Source organism: Engraulis encrasicolus, chromosome 5 (assembly GCF_034702125.1).
Source record: "Engraulis encrasicolus isolate BLACKSEA-1 chromosome 5, IST_EnEncr_1.0, whole genome shotgun sequence".
Lineage (NCBI taxonomy): Eukaryota > Metazoa > Chordata > Actinopteri > Clupeiformes > Engraulidae > Engraulis > Engraulis encrasicolus.
The window spans coordinates 36,805,103-36,827,602 of NC_085861.1; the positions used below are offsets into that span (position 1 = coordinate 36,805,103).

Below are 22,500 nucleotides of genomic sequence, written 5' to 3' on the forward strand. Positions count from 1 at the left end.
TAATTTACCGTAAAGGGGCTTGGCTGAGAGAGAAGGAAGAAGAAAAGAGAGGAGGATGGAGAAAAAGGAAGAAGAGAAAGGTACAGAGAGAGAAAGAGAGAGAAAAAGAAACCGAGTGATAAAGACAAAGGGAAAGAGAGGAACAGAGGCATGGAAATCGAGGTGTATTTGCATTTCAATGGAAATATGCAAACAGCATTGGTTCCGTTTTTTTTAACTTCATAATAGCCTTCTCCTCAGGATGAAAACACCTGCCCCCACCACCCCCACATCTGCACATGCACACACACACGCACACACGCAAACACACGCACAGGCACACACACACCTGTGGCCCGACTTGTTCTGTGGAAGCCATAATGTGTCATGGGATTTATTGGATATCATGGCTACTACCAATCACCCAAAGACCCATTCTCTAATACCCAACTTGTGTGTGTGTGTGTGTGTGTGTGTGTGTGTGTGTGTGTGTGTGTGTGTGTGTGTGTGTGTGTGTGTGTGTGTGTGTGTGTGTGTGTGTGTGTGTGTGTGTGTGTGTGTGTGTGTGTGTGTGTGTGTGTGTGTGTGTGTGTGTGTGTGTGTGTGTGTGTGTGTGTGTGCTCCTTCTTCATCAGCACCAATAAAGGTGTCACAATGTCACATGTCATGTATTTCAAATGAAGAGAGGGAGGGCAAGAGCATCTGTGTGAGAGTGTGTGTGTGTGTGTGCGTGTGTGTGTTTGTGTGTTTTGCACTTCATGACCCGCATAAGATGTAAATGGTGGGTGAGGCAAAGCTGGTAGCTCAACCGAAGCATACACAAATCGAAACTACAGCAACCATGTAGAAGAAACATCAGTCAGTGAGTTCAAAAACAAATGTGTTTTGCTCACTCACTCACTCACTCACTCACTCAGTCAGTCAGTCAGTCAGTCAGTCAGTCAGTCAGTCAGTCAGTCAGTCAGTCAGTCAGTCAGTCAGTCAGTCAGTCAGTCACACACACACACACACACACACACACACACACACACACACACACACACACACACACACACACACACACACACACACACACACACACACACACGTGCGCACGTATGTATGCAAACATGCACGCACACATACACATTCAATTATCACACTGATAAACAAAACAGCACAGAGTGTGAAATCGTCACAGATGTGTACGTAGCTCCCCAGCGTGACTTCAAAGGTAGCGAGACGACTCAAAACAGCTCTTAAAAGGCCGAAGGAGATAAATAAATCATCTGATGCTGTGCGTGTGTGTGTGTGTGTGTGTGTGTGTGTGTGTGTGTGTGTGTGTGTGTGTGTGTGTGTGTGTGTGTGTGTGTGTGTGTGTGTGTGTGTGTGTGTGTGTGCTCTATCTAAAAGGCTTTATTTTTGGGAAGAGCCATTTTTTGACAGCCTGAACACTTTGTGTCAGTCATATGAACCACTAAGTCACTTTCTGCACATACACGTAATAGGCCTACTATTTTTAAAGTTGCGGGACTAAGTGTGTGTGTGTGTGTGTGTGTGTGTGTGTGTGTGTGTGTGTGTGTGTGTGTGTGTGTGTGTGTGGTCAGTGACAACAACCACGACCCAGTTTCTCATTCTGTAGCTGCACACGGTGTAAGTGTAACACACACTGGGTGTGTAACAATGAAAGTCAAGACCACCGCAGGAAGTGGCCTGGGCAGAAAGCACTAGTGACCACCACAAAGAGATGCATGCTGGGTAACTGCCGTCAACCACCGTCCTTAAATACAGACACGGCAACTGCAGACAGACACCAGAACAGGCAGCATGGCTCCACCGTTCAGCCTTCAAATACAGCCACGCCAACTTGGAACACTACCCTGGGGTGCAACTTTGGACGCAGCTCTGAAGAAAGACTGAATACAGCTTCAAGTCACGCCAGTCTGCACATTTTTAATTAAAGTAAAAGAAGATTGCAATGCTTAATCGCAGGTTAGTCTGCCAACCAATGCGACTTTTATAATCAAAGACATGCCAGTCAGAAGCCCTTATTTATTGCCACTGCAGTGTAGTGGTCCAGTGAGATGTGGTTCAGAGAAATGCAAACTTAGTTTAAAAAGGCTGTGGAACAGCAACAAGTACAGCAACAACAGGAGAGCAATATGTATGGCCTTCTTGATACTTTCTCCTTGCACCTTAGTGGCCTTGTAACATCTTGCAAAATTAGTGTAAATAACTTGCATGTTTCATTGACTTATGTGTGTGCATGTGTGCGTGTGTGTGCGTGTGTGTGTGTGTGTGTGTGTGTGTGTGTGTGTGTGTGTGTGTGTGTGTGTGTGTGTGTGTGTGTGTGTGTGTGTGTGTGTGTGTGTGTGTGTGTGTGTGTGTGTGTGTGTGTGTGTGTGTGTGTGTGCATGCGCGCGTGCGTGAGTGTGTGAGTGTGTGCGTGCATGCGTGCGTGCATCCGTCCATCGATGAGATGAAATAACAATGAAAGTAGATCTGTAAGTAACTTGCTGATTTCATTGACTGTATACAGTATGTGTATGTGTGTGTGCGTGCGTGCAACGTTCTCACCTGCACAAACACGGTGAAGAAGATGACGGTGATGATGGCGGTGAGGAACATGTCTCTCATGGGGAAGTGCACTGGGTCCAGCAGGTAGCCCAGCGAGAAAGCGATCGCGCCTCGCAGGCCACCGTAGGCGATGATGAACTGGTCCTTGGTGGTGAGCTTGACGATGCGGAACTTGTTGATGATAAAGGTCAGGCCCACCACACCTGGAAAGAGCATTTTGAAAATGATATCAGCGTTATCCTTCAGCCTTGGGCTCCAATTAAAGGCCCGCAGGTCAAATCCGTCCCGGCCATAGCAAACATTTGACCAGCCAAGAAAAACTTCAGTGGGTTCATATCTCTCAAAAGCAGTCACAGAAAGTTAGATCTTGTGTTACCACTCTTGTGCTACCACCAGACATTGACAAGAAGGGAAAATGGAAGACATCTAACTTGTTTCTCATTGGGTTGGGGCGTTGGTTTGGCTCGCAGCCTCAATTGCTCTACCTGATTTGACCCTTGGAGAAAAATAATCAGAGACCAAAGTCCTACAGTAATGCAGTAGTTTCACTTCTAAAAGCAGGCCTTGTGTGTTGTGCATGTTGAACATGCTAATGATTGCCAATGTAATTATATTTTTTAATGTTGACATGACATACAGTACATTAAATTCTTGTAGGGCTGTGGAATTCCATTGCTTCAGTAGCTATTGTAGTGCATGGCAGTTATTGCACAATCAATAATAATGTTCAGAGCAATGATAAGCTAAAAACACACACACACACACACACACACACACACACACACACACACACACACACACACACACACACACACACACACACACACACACACACACACACACACACACACACACACCCACACACGCACACACGCACACACACACACACACACGTGCATACACACATACACATGCACACAGAGCAACTGTAATGGCTAGTTACAAAGCTTCTGATGAACTTCTTATGCACAATGCTATGAATGCTGTGCAAGAAGTGTCACTATCCAGAAACACAGCAGCACAAACCATGACAAGTAAACCCACAACCACACATCTCTGACACAAACCCACACTAACACTAACACAGACACACACACGCATACACGTACACACGAATGTGCACATGCACGCACGCACGCACGCACGCATACGCACACACACACACACACACCAGCGGAAGTAAACCAACAAAGCAGATGCATGCTCTCTGAGACAGCAGCAGGTTAAGAGATCAAAGACGGATAGGGTAGCTTCACTTTTTAAACACTCGGCTGGAGAGAGGTTAAAAGGTTGCGTGAGCAGAAGAACAAACTTCTCGTTTCCACTTCTCCTCTCTGGACCTCTCAGCCAGGCACTATGCTGACATGCAACAGCGCCACTGTGCACAGGGAGTTTGCACAATGTTGGGAACACAATGTTAGTTATAAGTGCAGTCTTCGACAATATCTCTGAATGGTTCGATGGCGACTCCACTTACAGTACAGAGTCATTCAAGTTTGAGTGATGATGTCTTCTTCCGTCTTTGTATTCTCCTTTGCATCTTATAGAGTGAGACATTTTCAGCATTCATTGCCATCGGTCTATTGTCGCCTTGCTATAGCCTACTGTAGCTGTGTCGTATACTGAATCCAGAAGTGCATACCCACACAAATTTCCAAATGAGCTTTAAAGGGGTGTCGCGCCTTTATGTTTGTAGCCGAGAGGGTGCGTTGGTTCCACAATGGTTCCACAGTGCCTGATGATGTTCTGAAGGACCGAAAACGTTTTGCACTTCACTGGGTAGCACCTTCTTTATTTTCCTAAGGCATTAAAATCATTTATGCATCGGCATCAGTGGTGTGCGAGTTCCTCCTTGCTGCTTCAAATGAGCGTTGGATGCACAACATAAGCATGTAGCCTGTATACTGAAAACACATGATTTATATATGCACACTTGACCTCCTGTCTATGACATGCATGTGGCCAATATTAAAAAATGTCCAAATTGAACATGCAGCTTTAGCATATGAAAATGGGACACTTGTGCCTACAATGAACTTGTTCAAATAATGAATTCTTAACAGCAGCAAGTGACTAGCTTCCCAAGCCATACACAGTCATTACTCAGTAGCATAACAACTATGGATTGTTTGGCTTCCACAGACTCAGCACATACAGTGCCGGTCTCCCGGGCAACAGAGCAGATGCTTACAGCTGTCACCGTGGAGACAGAGATGGAGACGGGGAGAAGTGCTGCTTACTTATCACTCTGCCTCCTCACTCACTCATTGTGTGTGTGTGTGTGTGTGTGTGTGTGTGTGTGTGTGTGTGTGTGTGTGTGTGTGTGTGTGTGTGTGTGTGTGTGTGTGTGTGTGTGTGTGTGTGTGTGTGTGTGTGTGTGTGTGTGTGTACTCTTGCGATTGGAATGTTCCATTTGTGGAGTGTGTAATAACACTTCAACTCACATGCTCTCAGACAAGACCAAGTGGAGTGCAGTTGTGTGTGTGTGCATGCACATAAGATGTGATTAAGGATGCACCAAAATTGGCTAATTTCATCATTGTCATTTCATCATTTGCAGAGAGAGAGAGAGAGAGAGAGAGAGAGAGAGAGAGAGAGAGAGAGAGAGAGAGAGAGAGAGAAGAGGGCATGCGCGTGTGTGTGTGTGTGTGTGTGTGTGTGTGTGTGTGTGTGTGTGTGTGTGTGTGTGTGTGTGTGTGTGTGCGTGCGCGCCTGTGTGTGTGTGTGTGTGCGTGCGCGCCTGTGTGTGTGTGTGTGTGCGTGCGCGCCTGTGTGTGTGTGTGTGTGTGTGTGTGTGTGTGTGTGTGTGTGTGTGTGTGTGTGTGTGTGTGTGTGTGTGTGTGTGTGTGTGTGTGTGTGTGTGTGCTTGTGTGTGTGTGTGTGCTTCGCAGTTTCTAAATGTTTGCGGATTGAGGACTTAAAGTGATACTGTCCCATTTTTGGAAATCTTATTGAAAAGCTTATTTTACACCTCCCCTTGAGCTAAATGATTGGGTTTTACCTTTCTCCTGTACTTTCAACCGTTCTCTGAGTACCGCAGTGCAAATTTTACCTCCAAGCTGGCAGTTAACATGGAGTCCTATGAGACCAGTTAGCCGCCAGCTGGTCTCATAGGACTCCATGTTAACTGCTAGCATGGTAAGACATCTTTTTATACTCAATAACCAGGTTAGGCTATATGGTGTGGAAAATAGCCTGCCCTCACTGTCGTGAAGGACATTGTGGAACTGCTTGGCTCTGTCCTTCACTATGATTTTTGTTGGAAGGTAGTCACGGACATGCCGCTTCTTGCGCACACTGCTGAAAATCAATTGACTCCAGTCACTTCACTTCACAGAAGTGGAGGGCATTTGGTGACGTCGTCGCAACACGTCAGCAATTATTGGTCAAAGCTGCGGGAAATCTGGCCCAGCCGTAGCTCAATTGGTGGGGCACTCGACTGCTACACAGGCGATCCGGGTTCGATTCCGGCCCGAGGTCATTTACCGAGCTCTCCCCGTCTCTCTCTTCCGGCTAATTTCCTGTCTCTCTTCAACTGTCCTATCACAATAAAGGCATAAAAAGCCCCCCAAAAATATATATTTTTAAAACGTTCTGGGAAATGATTGGGGTAAAGTTGCGACGCCACCCAGAATTTGTGGGAATTCACTTAAGTTTCAAAAAAGTTGCAAATCGTAACATTGCATATTCCTGGAGGGGCAGTCGAATCAATGCTTCTTCCTCGCACCCACACACATCCTTTACTCACACCCAAACCGCTTACCCACACACACCGCTTACTCACCAAGCACCCTTGCCACGAGAGTCAGGATGACCGTTGCAGTGACAAAGGTCCAGTTCCAGTGGTGGTTCCCGGCAACCGTGGACACGCCCAGGAATATGAATATCAGGGTGTCGCTGACGCTGCTCCACATCTTCAGGAAGTATTTAATGGTGGTGTGGGACTTGTGGGATATGTTGGCCTCCACGTATGGCCGCATCACCACACCGCATGCTATCAGCCTATAGGAACACAGAACAGGCGACCATGCAACCAATCAGTTGTTTTAGTGTGGTGTGGGACTTATCAGCCTATGGGAACAAAGAACAGAATACGATCATCTGACATTAGAAGACCAATGAGGATGTAACTGATGGTGGTGTGGGACTTATAGGATATATTGGTAGAGACGGCCTATTATGAATAAATTAGAATTAAATGAGTCTTTGATGTTGGTCTCCACGTATGGCCACATCACTGCTGTTGTGAGGCCAAAAGCTCAAGACTGGGTCTAGTCTAATCAAAGACATGTGGTTTATATACAATACAGTACAAGTACACCTTGAAAGAAGACCTTGGTTATGCACAATATGAAAGAAGACCTTGGTTGCGTATACTGTCCTACGCACAAGGTACATTTTGCTGTGTTAATTCAACACTGGGAGAGTCAAATGTAACACGCTTTTGGTTGGTTCTGCTCTGCAAGTGTTGAAGTAAGATGGCAGACTGTATTAGGCAGGGAGACTTCTGTTATCCATACTATGCACCAGGTTACACAACACACAGCTGCCAACCTGTAATGTATTCAATGAGTCAGTGAGCTGACTGAAAATAACACATGACGTGCGTGCGTGCGTGTGTGTGTGCGTGTGTGTGTGTGTGTGTGTGTGTGTGTGTGTGCGTGCGTGCGTTCCCCGCCACTACCACAGTGCCCAAATCTCCATCTATTTTGATATGCACAACCTGCATAATGTATGTGGCCGCTAAACTAATTTCAATCATCCAACTAACTCCAAATTATAAGTATGTGCTATGAGACACGCTCCAGACCACTTCAGAATAATCCATTTAATGAGTTAATGAGAGTGATTTCCCCTCACTCATAAGCTGATCGATGTGAACTGTCTGAAAGCAGTGTGTGCATGCACAGCATGTAGGATATATATGGCACAGCAGTTAAACGAGTAGACTGCTTTCAGGTATTGTACAGTATGCAGAGTAAGTTACAATCTACATTGAGTCATGGCCAAGGGAGTGTTGGGGGGATTGCTGAATCACATCTCAGTATCTCAGTTTCCGAGCTGTTTCAACTGGCAGTTAAAAGAGCAGTCTACAATTACGTAGGTAGGTATATTTTCTACAGTGCGTAGACTAAGTTGTGTCATGATGAGGTTGTTGCTGAATCACGTTTTAGTCTCTGAGCAATTTCAGCTGGCAGCCTAATGCTCTCCTCTTCTCTGCACCGAAGACAAACTACTGGCCTACAGCAAAACACACTTTCCTCTGCTGATCAAACCTCTTAGCACAGCCACAGACTGGAGAGATGGAGCGAGAGAGAGAGAGAGAGAGAGAGAGAGAGAGAGAGAGAGAGAGAGAGAGAGAGAGAGAGAGAGAGAGAGAGAGAGAGAGAGAGGAAGTAGGCGGAGGTGACAACAAGAGACTTAAGGGTGACATTGACAGAGAGAAAAAAGGACATGGTGACAATAAGAGAAAGTGGAAGGAAACAACTTCAAGAAAATGACTTTGAGTGACAGAGAGAGCAAGAGGAAGTAGGGGGCGGTGGTGACAACACAATTAAGAGGATGACAGTGAAAGAGAGGGCTTGACAGCAACAGAGCGTGAGAAAGAGAGAGAAAGGAAACGAGAGACAGAGGGACATTGAAAGACTTGAAGAAGTGCGATCTCTGTTTTGCTACACTGAGCTACACACCTACAGCACTTGGCATGGTGTGAGGGTCAGCTGTGTGTCTGTGTGTGTGTGTGTGTGTGTGTGTGTGTGTGTGTGTGTGTGTGTGTGTGTGTGTGTGTGTGTGTGTGTGTGTGCGTGTGTGGGTGTGTGTGGTGTGTGTGTGTGTGTGTGTGTGTGTGTGTGTGTGTGTGTGTGTGTGTGTGTGTGTGTGTGTGTGTGTGTGTGTGTGTGTGTGTGTGTGTGTGTGTGTGTGTGTCATTATCATACCAATAGTAGTGAGACTGTGTGTTGCGGAGCTACTGTACTACTAAACTAAACACTTCCCCAAATGAACACATTCTAATGCAAGATGAGGGACTTAGGGTTTAAATGCAGTCATATTTCATGTTTTTATGTGCATCAGAGGCTAAGATATTTAGGTTTTTATAGGCTGAGGACAACTTTCCCAACAAGGGCTTAGGCATTCAGCAGGCTCTTTTTGCAGGGGCTTTAGGCATCAATGGGTTAAATATTGTTTGATCCCGTGACAACTTCTCTGTAACCCGCCATGACTTCTCACGTCGTTTTATGTGTGTGGTACAAAGAATGATGGGTGTTGCTTTGGTGTCAGAAACGCCACTAATGTGTGGCGGGCTAGGACCCAGCTAGTCTGGGCTAAGGATCCACAGAGACATAGTGTGTACCTGCCTCAGTCTCAGTCACACCCCTCTTACACATTCCTCCACTCCACACCACTCTCCATGATGTGCACATACAGTACGCAAACGCACATACTGTACGCACATACGCACCACGCACGCACACACACACACACACACACACACACACACACACACACACACACACACACACACACACACACACACACACACACACACACACACACACACACACACACACACACACACACACACACACACAGTCATTTTCACCCTCAGTTTCCTGTGTGTGTGTGTGTGTGTGTGTGTGTGTGTGTGTGTGTGTGTGTGTGTGTGTGTGTGTGTGTGTGTGTGTGTGTGTGTGTGTGTGTGCATGTGTGTAAGAGTGCATATTTTGGTACAGTATGTGTGTGCAAAAGCACGTGACACGCATGTGTGCGTGTGTGTAACAGGTAGTGATGAAACGCTGCTGAGAAGATATGACTCAACTGCCTGGCAGCTCAGTTCAGTTCTGCCTGCTCAGTTCCAGCACGTGTAGAGGAACACTAACCGCATCTCATATTGCCTCAATAGAAGAAAATTTGGGACAGTCACAAATTTGAAGCTGCTTTTGTCTTGAATCCTGAATCTGACCCAAATATCCTGGAAATTATACTGCAGCAGAATACCAATATCTTGGTATACCTTGGTAAAGCTAAAATCTGTGCGTTGAGATATGGAGTCCACTGCAATTGTTCTAAAATAAGCCGCCTGAATGCTAATTAGAGGCTGCACACGCTGTTATTTTGTTAACTCTGTGGCTGGTTTTACACCATTCTGTCAGCGTGTACTATCCACGCAATATATTGTTAGACAGCCCCCCCCCCCCAAAAAAAAATCCCTAATTTCAGCAAACCTAATCTAGTCACCCTACGCCTCATCTACAAGTATATTGCCATCCCACTGGATAAAGAAAAGCCACACCCTCTACTAAGATTCTAGTACAGTATTTATTTAGTCTGACAGCATGACACCCTGGCAGACGTTTGGGTCTGGGCTTAGCCAGAACCGTGTATAGTGTGTCACTGAGTTGTGAGTAGCGTAGCTATGGGGAGACGGTAACAAGGTAGGCACAGGCCGAGCACACCTCCCTGATGTGACTAGGCTATCATCAATACACCTGCCATGTTTTATGGCTCTCATGAACCAGTGCAGAATGCTCTCACCTGATTAGTGTGTGTGTGTGTGTGTGTGTGTGTGTGTGTGTGTGTGTGTGTGTGTGTGTGTGTGTGTGTGTGTGTGTGTGTGTGTGTGTGTGTGTGTGTGTGTGTGTGTGTGTGTGTGTGTGTGTGTGTATGCGTGTGTGTTCACTGTAGAGAGAGATGGAGAGAGAGAGAGAGAGAGAGAGAGAGAGAGAGAGAGAGAGAGAGAGAGAGAGAGAGAGAGAGAGAGAGACAGAGACAGACACAGAGACAGAGGCAGAGAGAGAGAGATCTATTAGTCTATAAGTCATCCGTCCTTTTTCTGGTGTCCGGGTCATACATCATTACCATGAGTGTGAAGTTAACAAGCGGCAAGGACAGCCAGCACCTCTCACAGCCTCTCAATCCCAGAAAAATGAACAGCCTCGAGCTACATCTCTCTTCCACTACACTAGTCATTCCATGCATATCTTTCTCCCGTCCTTTCTACAAACCCCAACTCCGATGAAGTTGGGACGTTTGGTAAACAGTGAATAAAATCAAAATGCTATCATTTTCAAAACATTCAATCTATTCATTAGATGGAGAATAGTGAAAAGACAACATATTAAGTGTTAAAACCGAGAAAAAATATTGTTTTGGGGGACATATGTACTCATTTCTAATTTGATAAATCCAACACGTCTCAAAAGAGTTGGGACGGGGATCAGTGAAATTTAGTAAACATCCAAATAAGATAAAACAACAAAGAAGAACATTTCAAAATGAATTGTACTGACGGACAATATAGGTGTCCAGGTATAAGATCATCACAGAGAGGCTGAGTCACTCAGAATTAAAGATGCAAAGGGAATAATTACTATAGTTATTACATACATTTTTGAATTCCCTTTGATTTACCACGATTGAGTGTATATAAGACATATTTTTGTTAATAAAATCATTGTATAGGTTCATGACATCATGAAATATATATTGGCTATAGTCTCACTCTAATTCCTGGAGTGCTAGAGCTATTGAAAATTGACCATATTAAGAATGCTTAATGCATGAAAATGACACAGGGGTTTAACATTCTCCTAAGCACCTGAGCTCACTTGAAATAGACCCAGAAGACATGGGAAACTGTCCTTTGCTTACAGAAGTCAGCAGAAGTTGTAGAAGTCCATTCTTTTTGACAATAATAGAGCATTGCACATCCTGTGCTACAGTGAAAATGGACCATCCAACTTGTGTTAGTGCTAGCTTCAAAAGTCAGCCTCCATGATGGCATGCGGATGCAGTAGTGCATTGGTTAAGATGTTCTCACTCATCTGTAGAGTTAAATACAGTGCTGAATGGTATAAATGGGTTTTAAACAGCATGAAAAGCCACTCATGCATTATATTTTGAAGGGAGATCTTCGATTACTGCCACATAGTAAGGTCAAATTGCATTCTCTACTATGTTTTAACAGTTTGGCTCCATCATAAGGACCAGCATGTGATAAAATGGTGGGTTTTTGGTCAAGACCTGTCACACTGTAAGCACTACAGAAAGGAAAACATTGCAAAACATGACAAGGAATACACCCACCATTTAAGCTGGTGAAATCATGTCCAAGATAGGAATTAACACTGTTTTTTATATAAAATCATCTCATCGGTTAATGTATTTAACTGTTAAGTGTTGTCTTTTGTTTTGTTTTTAGTCTTCCTCGACATTTGCTGCCATTTATTGTCCCCGTCCCAACTCTTTTGAGACGTGTTGGATTTCTCAAATTAGAAATGAGTACATATGTCCCCCAAAACAATATTTTTTCTCGGTTTTAACACTTAATATGTTGTCTTTTCACTATTCTCCATCTAATGAATAGATTGAGTGTTTTGAAAATGATAGCATTTTGATTTTATTCACTGTTTACCAAACGTCCCAACTTCATCGGAGTTGGGGTTAGTATATCTCTGCCCACTTTACCCATCTCTTACCCTACACTTCTCTTTCAATACATCTCTCCCTCACACACATGTGACTGGAATATATGTCACACGTGCACCTGTGCATACAAATGCACACAAACAGCTGTCACATCCTGTGCCCCGGCCCCAACCACCACCCACTTTCTCAACATGCTTCCCCTGTTCAGGTTTTAAATCTCTCTCTCTCTCTCTCTCTCTCTCTCTCTCTCTCTCTCTCTCTCTCTCTCTCTCTCTCTCTCTCTCTCTCTCTCTCTCTCTCTCTCTCTCTCTCTCTCTCTCTCATACCTCTGCACCTCATTTTCTCTGTGTGGTGAATGCAACGCGGAGGTAACTGAAATGAGCTCATAAATCCGACAGAATGTATTCTGTCATCTCTTTCTTTCTCAAAAAGAGGCAGCACTTGCACAAAACACGTTTCTTTCAGTTTACCAGTGTGGGCCTGCACCCTCACAGCTTATTGAACAAGAGTGCAAGCTGTAAACTTGACTTTTCTGTTGAGTCATAAATGAATGTGTTCATCAATGTGTTGTTTATCTTTCTACTTCCCATTTCACATCTATTTCATCACCCTAATCATCAATTTAAGACATTAATTACTGATACTTTCATCCTCTCTTCACCCTCAGCCTGTTTCCACCCCAGAACACCCTCAATAGTCGTGGTGGGTACATCTTGAAGACTGACTTCATAATCAGGGTTCTAGCTAGCGCAAAAGTGCGTGGCGGCCCGTTACGCTATAATTTTGGACCGTCACGATCAGATCACGCCAGATCAATGCCTCATCGTGTTCTGCCAAACCTGACACATTTGTCATACTCACTGTATTTAAATAGTGACAATAAAGCACTGGACTACAACTAGTCTACTACTACTATTATTATTTGTCGCTGGGTTTTGACGGCTTTTATATATCTCTGTGACAAGCGTGTGCCAGCTTAGAAACAACAACAAATGCACGTGTAGCATCACATCCTTATTTCAGGGGTTTGTTTCTCCAAAGCGTAGCCTAGTCGCCAAGCTGTTAGCAACTTGGGTGGCTATCAATGGGAAATTGCATTGCAAACAACAAAGTACCTAACATAGTTAACAACTGGTTTCGAGAAATGCAGCCCAGCTTTGCAGAGGAAATCAGGCAGTCCCACGCTGAATTCATCTGGTGGTGATCAATGGTAGAAAAGTTACTTTTTAAAAGTAGTGCTGAGCTTGTTACTTGTTACCATACAAACAAATCCGGACACATTGGGCGCTAAGCACTGACATTGCGAGTTGACACTAGGCCTATTCGAAACGAGAGGAGAAAGTAGGCGGGAGAAGACGTGCAGATTGACATATCTCCGAAACGGTGAGAGACACTTTTTTTCTATGCTTGTCGGTTAACATGTGCCGTAACTACAAAAAACCCAGCATTTAATATGGCGTAGCAAAAAATAGGCCTAATGAGCGTCTTCTGTGGCTAGGCTATTGCCTGCGAAATGCACCAGGCACCAGTCGTAGGTGGTTTTAGGACGCGCAAGCTGTACAATAGCGCGAGCTCAAAAAAATGTGTCAAACTGCACTTGTCTCGGAATCGGAGCACTCGGACATTGATATGCCATATTATTAAATGCACACGGTTTACCAGTGCTCCTCGACGTCTTCAAAACTAGTGCAACTGTGAGAAGGAGGGGACACCGCGACTCACCTCTCTCTAGATCACTATTTGCGCTTATGTGCCCGAGAGAGGGAGTCATATTTATCTATCCAATCGCAAAAGTTCACAGACAACGGTGTTTCGTTACCATCTTTTTAGCAGTAACTCGTTAGGCCTACACTACTTTTATCAGAAAAAAGTATTTACATTATTGCAACCCAACACTGATAATTTACCTTTTAGGTACCCCTAGAATGGCCTATTTTTACATTAAATTGTCAAAAATTCCGCACCAACCCCCCCTCTCGGTCGCTTCGCTCCCTCGACCGCTACGCTATAATTTCATCCTAGCTAGAACCCTGATAATTAATTACAATTACTTATAATTGTACCTATATTATATAATTTATCACTATTCATGATAACGGTAACACTTATATTTTAGTGTTACATCTATTAGCACTTATAAGTAACTTGTAGGCATGTACTAAGCAAAATCAAACATTTGTTTGATTCGTTTGGCATGTATTCGCAAATGTCTTGTTCATGCACAATAAGGGATTTATTACCAATTTAACCTTAGTAAAGTAGCGTACTAGATTCTCGCTATCTCGCCTACACGCCACTCTTTCATGGAACGTTCGCTGAAATTTCCCGCGGCTTTAACTGCCAATATACAGGCGAGAAGTACCAAGCTCTGCATTCCACTTGGTTACTCGCTTACTCGCCTTGCTCGAAGTTAAAATATTTTCAACTCCGGATCCGCCCACATCGAATCGCTTGTACAGTACTCGCCTACTCGCCTGCTCGTCTCGCTGGAACACATCGACATTCTATTGACTTCATTCGCAGAGCGAGTAACTAGCAGCGACGTGTGTGAACGGCCCTTAAGGACCCAGTAGGCCTTAGCTTTTGCTTAATACATGCCTTACAAGTTACTTATGCACTAAAATAAAGTGTTACCATTATAACTATTGGAAGTGTCTACATATATGAACCTGGGGCGTGTTATTTATCTGATAAGATGCATTAATAAAAAAATGAAAAATGAAAAGCTGTTGTGAATGATCATCATGTGTCCTTCCTTCCACTTTTTTTTGCTGCGTCAGCCAAGGGGGTTATGTTTGGGTCATGGGTCTGTATTTCTGGTCTGTATTTCTCAAGCAATCTAAACTTCACATCTAAAAGTACGCAGTGGTTAACCTCACATCCTTTTGAGTGCTTTCACAGTCCTGACGTCAAGGACAGACGAAATAAGGATGATGGGGAACAGAAACAGCCCGTCAGCCAGCTCATCAGCTAAAGGCAGTCTCTCACATTCTCTTCTTGTTGCTAAACTGTACTGTCTTATACCCTAGTCCTCGGTGGTATCCCATGGTTCAAACTCTCACACCTCTCAAAATACCGCCACAAGTGTGTGTGTGTGTGTGTGTGTGTGTGTGTGTGTGTGTGTGTGTGTGTGTGTGTGCGCGCGTACGTGCGTTTATAACTTACGCCATGATGCCGGACAGATGGAAGACCTCGGCCGACAGGTAGGCCATGTAGCTGTAGAGGAAGACGAAGAGGGGCTCGATGACGCGGGTGTGCGAGGTGAAGCGCGAGGTGAAGGCTGCTAGGATGCCGTAGATGGCCCCCACCATCACGCCCCCTAGTGCCACCACCAGGAAACACACGACGCCCAACAGAACATCCACTACCGTCACCTGGCCCTTACCGGCAAACTCCTCAAACAAGTGGTAAAGCACCTGGAGATGGAGGGAGGGAGAGAGGGAGAGAAGATAGGAAGATAGGGAAGAGAGAGAGGGAGTGAGAGAGGCATGTTAGTCAGTCACAGTCACCTGGGCCTTACCGGCAAAGAGCAGCTGCAGATGGAGGGATGGAGCGGGAGAGAAAGCAGGGCGTTAGCCATCAGCCACTATCAACTTACTAGACCATAGCAGCGAACTAGGTAGTACCTGCACTGGATGGAAGGTGAAACGGGAGAGGCAGGAGGGACATAGGGAGATAGTAAGAGATCAGGGCAAGAGAAGAGGGGGAGAGGGGGATGGGAGAGGGGGAGGAGAGAGGGGAGGAGAGAGGGGAGGAGAGAGGGATGGAGGTAAGGAAGTAAGGAGGACAAGAAAGGGGGGCAGGAGGGTGATGGGAAGGGAGAGGGAAATGGGAAAGAAGGAGAGAAGGAATAGAGAGAAAGAGATAGGAGAGGCAGACAGAGAGAGAGAGAGAGAGAGAGAGAGAGAGAGAGAGAGAGAGAGAGAGAGAGAGAGAGAGAGAGAGAGAGAGAGAGAGATGGAGATGGAGATGCAGACGGAGAAAGACGTACTTTGGTAGAGATGAGACTACAGTAGAAACTGAATTACAAAGAGGCATTCTCTGGATGAATACGTTATAAATAAATACATTTCATTTAACATTTTATCTCCATCTTGAGTGCAGCTTGCATGGTGCTTAGTAGTCAGTAAAGACCCATTGCTAAAGCATAACAACAACATAATTAAAACTCCTCTAATATCCCCAGTACACTTAAAGCATCTAAACAGGGACTTGACTCACAGAAATCAACATATAAATTGTTTCAACAAAGATATTTAAAACATTGGAATGGCTTTTAGAGAGCAGTGTAAGTGTAGACATTGGTGGCTTGTTTGCTTGTTTCTTTTCCAATGGAGAAAAGCCTTAGACTGTCACTGGCTCATCTCATCTTCACCACTTAAGAAAAAAGACTTTTAACCCTATCCAGACCGGGGGGGGGGGCTAAAAGTGCCCGCACCAACTTTGATGTCGTATAACTCCTGAATGACTAAAGCTATGACTACGAAACTTTGTGACTTTTCCTAAAATGAAGTTGGCTACAGTGTGATACCAAAAGATTAAGTTTATCATTTTTGTTGTTGCCATGGCAACGGTTTTCTGACAGGTACGCATGACCAAAAATCACTGATCTAAGTCTCATCATCATCATTTTTCATATTTTTTACATTTTCATTAGCATCAGACACCCTTGTGAACATTTGAAGTGGTCTGAAGCACATAATAACTGAAATTGATGTGCATTACCCAAGTTAGATGGAAAATACATTAAGATGACATTTTGGGCAATAAAATCAGGAAATGACGTCATAATGATGTCATAATATCCAATAATGACACGAAACTGATGTCATTCATAGATCTTTGGCTGAAGATCATCCCCTCCAAGTTTGGTGGTCATACGCCATTCGGTTCCTAAGTTATGAGGGGGGGGTCAAAAGAGCCCCCCCCCCGGTCCAAGGAATGCCAAAAAAGCCCGGTCTGGATAGGGTTAACTGTTGCTGTTGCCATTGTGTGCTCATCAGAAAACTGTGAACATTTCATGAGGAAACTCTTTTTGTGGCAAACTGGTTGATGGACTTGTTCAATCATGCAACACACACACACACACACACACACACACACACACACACACACACACACACACACACACACACACACACACACACACACACACACACACACACACACACACACACACACACACACACACACACACACACGCACACACACACACACACCTGGGTGAGTGAGAGAAACAGAGACAGAGACAGAGATGATGAAGAGTAAGGATAGGAGAGCGAATGTGTATCCTCCCAGGCTCAAAATGCAGGAACACAGAGAGAGAGAGAGAGAGAGAGAGAGAGAGAGAGAGAGAGAGAGAGAGAGGGAGAGAGAGAGAGAGAGGAGAGGAGAGAGAGAGAGAGAGAGAGAGAGAGAGAGAGAGAGAGAGAGAAGCAAAACACAATAAATTCTGTTGATTTTGACCCTGGAGCACTGACACTGTGTGACACCCATATATAATGATGAAACGCATGTACACACAATTACATGCGCGCCGCACACACACGCGCGCGCAGGCACCCGCACACACACACACACACACACACACACACACACACACACACACACACACACACACACACACACACACACACACACACACACACACACACACACACACACACACACACACACAGCCTTCACAGACACACAATTTATTTGGCATCACAGCAGGTAAATGCTCAAAGCACTAAGTCTGGATGTGAACAGAATAAAATGAAAGACATTTATGAAGAGAGCCGAAACGCAATAGCGAGGCACTACGTGCAGGGACTTGATATTTCCTGTTTGGTAACAAGGTTGTGACTTCGCCCAACACAACTCTCGTGATGGAGCGAAAAATCAGAAATGACACAAGGCCATGTCGACATGGCACATTGCGCACGCGCACACACACACACACACACACACACACACACACAGCATTTTGACATGGCACACTGTGTGCATACACACGCATGCACGCACGCACGCACGCACGCACGCACGCACGCACACACGGGGTGTTAACCAGTGAGAATTGCACTTCATTCCACTTCATCAACTCCAGTAATAGGTAAGGTAAGTCTGAACACCCTCTGGCGAAACTACTGCAATGATGTGCTGTGCCTCAAGTCTTAAGCATAGTCGTTCATAGCTTTTCGCAACTGTTTGTATATGCAACGGTATAGATTAAGAACCTGATTTGTGTGACTAACAGCGTGACTAATGTGTGTAAGCATATGGCCAAAAAACTGCATACAGTAGTTGACTACTGGGTCTAGGATTTCCTTGTTGATTTATCAAGATCACACAGGTGTGATGCGGTACATAATGACGTCATCATTATTGTCATATTCCTAAAAATAGACCCAGCCAAAGGCCCCAGCCTGCTACTCATATTTCAGCAAGCAAACGAAAATAAACCAATTAGACCCTTCATGGCACATCGAACGTATCTGAATTCTCCCCATAAAAGTCTTCTTGCTTACAACTTGCGTAGCTCTTTGGATAACATGACCACATACATGAGAATCCTCATGATATCTCTGAAGACTGAGTGGCATGAAGACTGGTGAACTGCTATCGAGGATGATCGTTTAAAGCGTTGATCTCAATAAGGCAAAACTTCCAGACAGACTCTGCACTGTCAGATGGTAATTAGTTTCTAAATGGGACGAGATGAGGCAAACTAATTGTTTTTTTCAGCGGTGAGCTACAGCCTGTCTCACAGATGTGCAATTAATTTTGTGTGCACACATGTGTGTCCCCACAAACATGTGCATGTGTGTGTGTGTGTGTGTGTGTGTGTGTGTGTGTGTGTGTGTGTGTGTGTGTGTGTGTGTGTGTGTGTGTGTGTGTGTGTGTGTGTGTGAGCGTGCGTGCGTGCGTGCGTGCGTGCGTGCGTGCGTGTGTGTGTGCGTGTGCGTGTGTGCGTGCCTGCGTGCATGCATGTAAGCGTGTGTGCGTATGTGGGTGTCTTAAAAATGTCCCTGTGAATTTGATATGCTTTAATGGATACAAACAGGAACTAGAAGGTGAAAGAGTTCAGCTCATGCAGGAGCTACAGTGACAATGCTCTGAGGAAGTAGATAGACTGTTCTATATGAAAAGAGGCAGAAACAATTCTATACTTGTCAGTCAGTTATCATTCACGAAAGCAGAAATCATTTCACACAGGAAACTATGGGTCTCTCTCTACCTCTGCTCTTGTGGGGAGATTATGCGTCTATTTTTACTGCTCTGTTCATGGCGACACCCCATAATTATTCTGTCCAAAGGTTAAGAGACGCTAGAGTCTCAATTCAGCATGCACAGAGCAGAGAGCTTGAAATGATTATACACCTGAAACTACCAAAAAGTGCAAATGCAACAGGGTACATTGCAACTATATCGGGGCTATTAGCTGGGCAGAAAGCATGAAATCACCAGACGCTAAATGTAGTCTCCTGCCTCAAGCCTGAAATCCGAGAGAATGGACTTGAATGAGAGACTTATCATCTCTAGTCCATGGTTCTGCCAAAGATGTGATTCATCATGCAATTGTTCTGTTTCAGGAGATCCATGATTTCCCCACATCAGATACTAATCAGCCCTGTATTCACCAAGTAGCACTCACTATGGAACACGTCACACACACACACACACACACACACACACACACACACACACACACACACACACACACACACACACACACACACACACACACACACACACACACACACACACACACACACACACACACACACACACACACACACACACACACACACACACACACATTTATCTTTATATCTTTGTGGGTCCCTTGTGGAGCCCTTACATTCATATTAACCATAACAATAGCTAAAGAATGCTCAACTGTGCCCAGACCAAAATAATCACTAACCCTAACCTGACAGTGAGTAAATGGCTTTACACTTTTACTTTTACCAGTAACAACAAAACTACCCCAGCAACTACCCCAGGATTGGGGCCCCACATGGAGTGAGGGCGCCAGCATGTGGGTGTGCTCCAATAGCAGAGACCTTACAAAGGTACACACACACACACACACACACACACACACACACACACACACACACACACACACACACACACACACACACACACACACACACACACACACACACACACACACACAGTACTCACCACAGTGACAGCGTCGTTGAGCAGTGATTCCCCGAACACCAGGATGTGCAGCAGCTCGTTGATGTGTATCTCCTCAAAGACAGCCAACACGGCCACCGGGTCCACAGCCGAGATGATGGAGGCGAAGAGCAGACACGCCAACAGGTCTACCTGGCCCAGGTGCGTCTGCAAGGGAGAGGAAGAGTTAATGAGTGATCAGGTGAGTTAATAAGGTGAACTGTAGGCATACCAGTAGCTCTACCGGCCCAAATGCATCTGCAAGGAGCATATTTACTTATTTAGGTATGGAATTAATGGGTTAATTAGGAATAGGTAAGGAGCTGAACTTCAGATGTACCTGGCCCAAGTACAAGAGGTGACCTGAGGGCAAGAGGAAGAGTCCTCCACAAATTTACAGTACATATCATGTTCTTAGTTTTTCTCCAGGAAAAAGTAAAAAAAAGTAAATCTCCACACTGTTCCTACTGTACTACAACTACTACTACTACTACTGCTACATGATGTAGTTGACCAGTCAGCAAGTGAACAGGAATCGGGTGTATATTAACTCCAAGCACGAGCTCATTCAGTTTCTCTGTCTGCAGAGGGTCACACATCATCGACAAAATTCTTACACAGACTGAAGTGTGTGAATAGCTTTAGTTCCCCACACCTCTTTCCCTACGCTGTTCAGCCCACCCTAGACTTTACATCATATGGTATGTTACATCTGTTTGAGTTGGGATATTCCATACAGCAGTCCTCCTAAAAGGAAGTCATGCTATGGTAAAGTGTACCATTGTACTGTGTTTGCCTGGTTTAGTGTGGTATGTACTCCAAGTTTTTGTGGTTTATTGCCCGTCAGACGTTTCCGACACTGAAGAAGGTTAACCCTGAAACGTCTGACAGGTAACAAACCACAAACACTTGGAGTGCTGTCCTGCTCTTTATTTAATTCATATATTCTCAAGGAATGAGCACCCAGTTGTTCACTTTGTTTGAGTTGAGCGCGTTACACCACTTAGTTTAGTGTGGTATGTACCATGTTGGCATGGTATATGCAGTATTGTACCCGTTTGAGTTGGCATATGCCACAAAATAGCCTGTCCATGAAGAAGGCGTTCTATGTCATACTAAAATATATTGGCATGCTATGGCAAAGTGTGCCATTGTACTGTGTTTACATGGTTCAGTGTGGAATTATATTGTACCTTGTATATTGTTGTACTGTGTTGGCAGGGTTTATATTGTACCTGTTCAAGTTGGCATATGCCATACAGCAGTCCTCCGATGAAGAAGGTGTTCCATAGCGTGCCCACCACGGCGAAAATGAGGATGGTGCCCAGGTTCTCTGTGAATGGGCGGATGGGCAGGAAGTAGCCCGCATCCAGGATGATTGGCGGCAGCAGGCACAGGAAGAAGAGCTCGCTGTCCAATACGGGCGGAGTCTGGCCCACCACCTTGATGAGCCCGCCCACCAGGAGGCCCACCACGATCAGCAGACAGCTCTCCGGCACGATGTTGGAGATACGTGGAGTCAGGTGGAAACCTGGAGGAGAGAGAGAGAAAGAGAGAGAGGGAGGGAGAGAGTTAGCACTCATTTACTGAATATCATGATCAGCGGGCAACTTTCCGGTACGATGTTGGGGACGAGGACAGATTTAACACTTCTTTATTATCAATTAGTCAAGATGTTGAATATCAATGTCACTAGTCCATGTCACATTACATTTCATACTTCTACTCAGCATGGCGAGCAATCGAGAGGGGGACCACAAATAGGCAGGTGAGAGGAGAGAAAGAGAGAGAGAGAGAGAGAGAGAGAGAGAGAGAGAGAGAGAGAGAGAGAGAGAGAGAGAGAGAGAGAGAGAGAGAGAGAGAGAGAGCATGAGAGGGACAAAGACTGGGATGGTGGAGAATATAGTGAAACAAATGCAGAGAAACAAAGACAAATAGCAGAAAGAGTAAATACAGAAAAATACAGAAAGAGTGGCAGAGAAATACATAAAGGGGGGGGGGAAGAAGACATGAATACAAATGCAATAGATAACTGAAAATGTTATTTCGATAGCATAAAGCAATAACCAACTGAGGTCATTTACGAAAGGCATTTGCCTCTTTCTTTGGAAGGTCACACAATTCCAAGTCATGTTCTAAATAGAATACATAAAGTATGTATTTTTCACCACATAGCAATAGACCTTCAAAGTCAGTGAACCTGACAGATAATAAGCAGTGCTGAAATTGGCTTTTGTGTGTGTGTATGTGTGTATGTGTGTGTATGTGTGTGTGTGTGTATGTGGGGGGGGTGCTTATTATTCACTGTGGTAAATGTGCCACTGTGCGTGTGTATTACCATAAACACTACAGCAGAGAAGAGAGATA

The 22,500-nt window shown here is 44.8% G+C and overlaps 1 protein-coding gene across 2 annotated transcripts in view; it reads right to left on the reverse strand.

Moving 5' to 3' along the window:
• slc9a1a (solute carrier family 9 member A1a) overlaps nucleotides 1–22,500 on the reverse strand; it is a 92,774-nt gene that overhangs the window by 18,336 nt on the left and 51,938 nt on the right. For both annotated transcript variants that reach the window (XM_063199227.1, XM_063199226.1), the window contains exons 2-6: nucleotides 21,369–21,664; nucleotides 20,137–20,301; nucleotides 15,127–15,377; nucleotides 6,320–6,537; nucleotides 2,536–2,738 (exon numbers count right to left, since the gene is read on the reverse strand). In XM_063199227.1, coding sequence (XP_063055297.1) covers nucleotides 2,536–2,738; nucleotides 6,320–6,537; nucleotides 15,127–15,377; nucleotides 20,137–20,301; nucleotides 21,369–21,664 — 1,133 coding nt within the window. The remainder of the gene's footprint in view (nucleotides 1–2,535; nucleotides 2,739–6,319; nucleotides 6,538–15,126; nucleotides 15,378–20,136; nucleotides 20,302–21,368; nucleotides 21,665–22,500) is intronic.